The 4,770-nt window shown below is 33.3% G+C and overlaps 1 protein-coding gene across 1 annotated transcript; it reads left to right on the plus strand.

Annotated features, from left to right (window-relative positions):
- The first annotated feature begins 296 nt into the window (after positions 1-296).
- Positions 297-1,688, plus strand: LOC143072104 (cerebellin-2-like). The gene is made up of 3 exons (XM_076246899.1): positions 297-448; positions 682-747; positions 1,251-1,688. Exons 1-3 carry the CDS (start codon positions 376-378, stop codon positions 1,649-1,651), a joined length of 540 nt encoding a protein of 179 aa, XP_076103014.1. The 5' UTR covers positions 297-375; the 3' UTR covers positions 1,652-1,688.
- Positions 1,689-4,770: the final 3,082 nt, after the last annotated feature.

Below are 4,770 nucleotides of genomic sequence, written 5' to 3' on the forward strand. Positions count from 1 at the left end.
AGGAAATCAATCACTGATACCTATCTTTTTAATTAGAAACGATCATCGTTATAAATATTGTCATTAATTATCATTACTCATCCATCATTTGTGTTTCAAACACTAAAAATATGTTACTGTTCAGTATTCTAATCTGACATAAATAATTCGTATTGTCAAATCCTATTTTGCTTTGAGTACTTCCTTTTATTTGAAACCACAGAGGTGCATCAAAACAACAAGTGTTACACCATGGAATGATAAAGAATTACTTAATTACTTAAAAAGGAAATCAATCACTGATACCTATCTTTTTAATTAGAAACGATCATCGTTATAAATATTGTCATTCATTATCATTACTCATCCATCATTTGTGTTTCAAACACTAAAAATATGCTACTGTTCAGTATCCTAATGTGCATGGTTTTATATTCATCGTCTGCTCAAAAGTCTTGTCCAGGAATAAGTAAGTGTTTTGCTGAATATTATGATTGGTTTTGTTTTTGTTTTGAATTGATGTAATGTGTTTATGATTGTATTCGATGCAAATATTATTTTATACGACTTTGTTCGAATAAACTTGATTTTTTTCCTGTAGGCATTTAGATGATATGCATACTAGTTATCAAATAAGTTTTGAAACATTTTCCAAAAACCTTATAATTTTACTACAGTGTGTCTTGTACTAAAATATTTTAGGCAATGATGTTTTTGAAGATTTGATGGATGTCATGATGAAACTTAAGTGTCAGTCAGGCCAATCAAGTATGTATTAAACAAAATTATTTCATATACATTTTGTAACGTGGTTATTAAGTGGGCGCTGCTTTATTCAAAGCTATACACTATTTTGAAGTATAAACGTATCAGCTTCGTGGAGAAAAAATGTTCGTGCAGTTCATAAATATTTGTAAATAATAATGAAAAAAAGAGCTTTTAATAATTTAAAATTAAAGAAAATGATTTTTTATGATTAGAAGCAAGGATGTTAAATTTGAAACACATTTGCTCAAAAGTCAAATTCAAATTCAAAGAAAAAGAAGAAGCAAAAATTTATTTAAAATTGATTATGCTTTCTTTTATTTATACATTTAACTTAAAATGATTTGAATGTATTGCAGATACATTAAGTTTGTTAACAATGACTCATATTTGAACATACAAGACGAGTTAACATTAATTATATACATAAGTAACACTTTGAAAGATTCATTATGTTCAATTATAAGATTGGGTTTGACTCAAATAAATACGTCTTGCATTTTCAGACAACGGGGAACTACAGTCAAAGAAACCGGCATTTCTGGCAACGTTATCTAAAAATGTCAACTTAGGACAGAACCACATATTAAAGTTTGATTCTATAAAGACAAACATCGGGGATGGGTATGACGCAAGTTCTGGAGTGTTTACTGCTCCACGGAAAGGCACATACGAATTTGCAGTGAATTTCATCACCGGATATAAAGATGAATGGCTCGAGTTAGACCTGATTAAGAACAACAACATGGTTGTGAGGGGACATGCTGCTTTTGATAAACACACATCGGGGTCACTTCAAGCCATTCTTGAACTGAAGAAAGGCGACCGGATCTATATCAATCATCCACGAGGTTCCGGGTTGCTTCAAGGAGAACACTACACGATGTTTTCTGGCCATTACATATAAATGAGATGCACCAAATAAAATTGCGTACGAAATGTAATTGGATTTTTATTATTTTTTAATACATTTGTGATATCAATTTAACCACTTCATCTGTCCGTCCACCCTTTTCAGCGTCCTTTTATGTTTTAACATAGTTAAAGTTCATAAACTAGTCACAACAACATCTAAGGCACCGAATAGTCAATGCGTCCTTGTTTTTTCCCTTCAGTTTAGTTGAAGGGCTTTAAGCCAACCAAAGCATAGCCTGGTATCCATCTGTGATCATAAGTCAATGGTTGAACGTTCACTGATTTATCTATGAGGTTTTTGAACCTTGTCACCTTTTATGTAATGTTTTAACAAAAGATACATAGTTTGTAATTATGAATACTAAGTTTAACATTACGCCTTTTTGATGACCTTATGCCTGTCTATAGGGTACACAGAATAATAATATACAACTCACACAATTATTGGCATTTTTGAATCCTGTATTTGTGTGTTTTGGAGATGGAGGAAGCGAATACTTTAATCCATTGAATAGCAATCAAACCACTGTCAACGTGATATATAAACTCATCATAGATACCAGAACTAAATTTAGTATATACGCTAGACGTGCATTTCGTCTAAAAAAGACTCATCAGTGACGCATGAATCAAAAAAGTTAAAAAGGTCAAATAAATTACAAAGTTGAAGACCATTCAGAACCAAAATTCCAAAAAGTTTTGCAAATACAGCTATGGTAATCTATGCCTGAGGTAGAAAAGCCTAGTATTTCAAAAAATTCAAAAATTTGTAAACAGTAAATTTATAAATATAACCATATCAATGACAATTCATGTCAGCACAAAAAGTGCTGACTACTGGGCTTGTAATACTCTCAGGGCCATAAATCTCCACCAGCAGTGGCATCGACCCAGTGGTTGTAAATAAACTCATCATAGATAGTTATCAAAGGTACCAGGATTATAATTTAGTACGCCATATGCGCGTTTCGTCTACATAAGACTCATCAGTGACGCTCATATCAAAATATTTATAAAGCCAAACAAGAACAAAGTTAAAGAGCATTGAGGATCCACAGATACCAGGACTAAATTTAGTATATACGCCAGACGCGCGTTTCGTCTAAAAAAGACTCATTAGTGACGCTCGAATCCAAAAAAGTTTAAAAGGCCAAATAAATTACGAAGTTGAAGAGCATTGAGAACCAAAATTCAAAAAAGTTTTGCAAATACAGCTAAGGTAATCTATGCCTGAGGTAGAAAAGCCTAATATTTTAAAAAATTCAAAAATTTGTAAACAGTAAATTTATAAATATAACCATATCAATGACAATTCATGTCAGCACAAAAAGTGCTGACTACTGGGTTTGTTATACCCTCAGGGAAATAAATATCCACCAGCAGTGGCATCGATCCAGTGTTTGTAAATAAACTCATCATAGATAGTTATCAAAGGTACCAAGATTTTAATTAAGTACGCCATACGCGCGTTTCGTCTACATAAGACTCACCAGTGACGCTCATATCAAAATATTTATAAAGCCAAACAAGAACAAAGTTAAAGAGCATTGAGGTTTCAAAATTCCTAAAAGTTGTGCCAAATACGGCTAAGGTAATCTATGCCTGGGATAAGAAAATCCTTAGGTTTTCGAAAATTCAAAGTTTTGTAAACAGGAGATTTATAAAAATGACCACATTATTGATATTCATGTCAACACCGAAGTGTTGACTACTGGGCTGGTGATACCCTCGGGGACGAAACGTCCACCAGCAGTGGCATCGACCCAGTGGTGTAAATAGTTATCAAGGTACCAGGATTATAATTTAGTACGCCATACGCGAGTTTCGTCTACATAAGACTCACCAGTGACGCTCATATCAAAATATTTATAAAGCCAAACAAGAACAAAGTTGAAGAGCATTGATGATCCAAAATTCCTAAAAGTTGTGTCAAATACGGCAAAGGTAATCTATGCCTGGGATAAGAAAATCCTTAGGTTTTCGAAAATTCAAAGTTTTGTAAACAGGAAATTTATAAAAATGACCACATTATTGATATTGATGTCAAGACCGAAGTGTTGACTACTGGGCTGGTGATACCCTCGGGGACGAAACGTCCAAAAGCAATGGCATCGACCCAGTGGTGTAAATAGTTATCAAAGGTACAAGGATTCTAATTTAGTACGCCATACGCGCGTGTCGTCTACATAAGACTCATCAGTGACGCTCATATCAAAATATTTATAAAGCCAAACAAAAACAAAGTTCAAGAGCATTGAGGATCCATAGATACCAGGACTAAATTTAGTATATACGCCAGACGCGCGTTTCGTCTAAAAAAGACTCATCAGTGACGCTTGAATCCAAAAAAGGTAAAAAGGTCAAATAAATTACGAAGTTGAAGAGCATTGAGAACCAAAATTCAAAAACGTTTTGCAAATCCAGCTAAGGTAATCTATGCCTGAGGTAGAAAAGCCTAGTATTTTAAAAAATTCAAAAATTTGTAAACAGTAAATTAATAAATATAACCATATCAATGACAATTCATGTCAGCACAAAAAGTGCTGACTACTGGGCTTGTGATACCCTCAGGGAAATAAATCTCTACCAGCAGTGGCATCGACCCAGTGGTTGTAAATAAACGCATCATAGATACCAGGACAAAATCTAGTATATCTTTATATTAATCATTTGCATTGCACTCAAATGTACATATAAAAAAAGCGACAGGAGATACCAACATCATGATAATCGATAAATAAAAGAGGGAAAAAATACAGTCAACTGTCTTTAAAACTTTTTTTAAGATGACTTTAATTTTATACCTAGTTACCATGTTTCAAAATTTTTCTTGTAAGTAGCAGCCCGTTATTAGGGAAATGAAAAGAAACGCATATTCTGAAATAGATAGCAACAACTTTGATATGTAAAATCAATGCGCAGGCGCTGCTGGAATGTCGCCTAACGGTAAAGTAGTAACCATGATCTTCACCTAAGATCATATCTGGATGGCAGGGTATTGTCCTATCAAGGTATAACAATCTTGTCTTTTGTCATATCTTTGAACTTTATTTCAAATCAAATAAGTACCAATATATTAACGTACATTGACCGTTAACTACAGATACATGT

Source organism: Mytilus galloprovincialis, chromosome 4, assembly GCF_965363235.1.
Source record: "Mytilus galloprovincialis chromosome 4, xbMytGall1.hap1.1, whole genome shotgun sequence".
In the NCBI taxonomy this organism is placed as follows: domain Eukaryota; kingdom Metazoa; phylum Mollusca; class Bivalvia; order Mytilida; family Mytilidae; genus Mytilus; species Mytilus galloprovincialis.

Coding starts and splice junctions, on each gene's coding strand:
- LOC143072104 (XM_076246899.1), top strand. CDS start 376: ATGCTACTGTTCAGTATCCTAATGTGCATGGTTTTATATTCATCGTCT. Junction 449..681: donor AAAGTCTTGTCCAGGAATAA/GTAAGTGTTTTG, acceptor AAAATATTTTAG/GCAATGATGTTTTTGAAGAT. Junction 748..1,250: donor GTGTCAGTCAGGCCAATCAA/GTATGTATTAAA, acceptor TTGCATTTTCAG/ACAACGGGGAACTACAGTCA.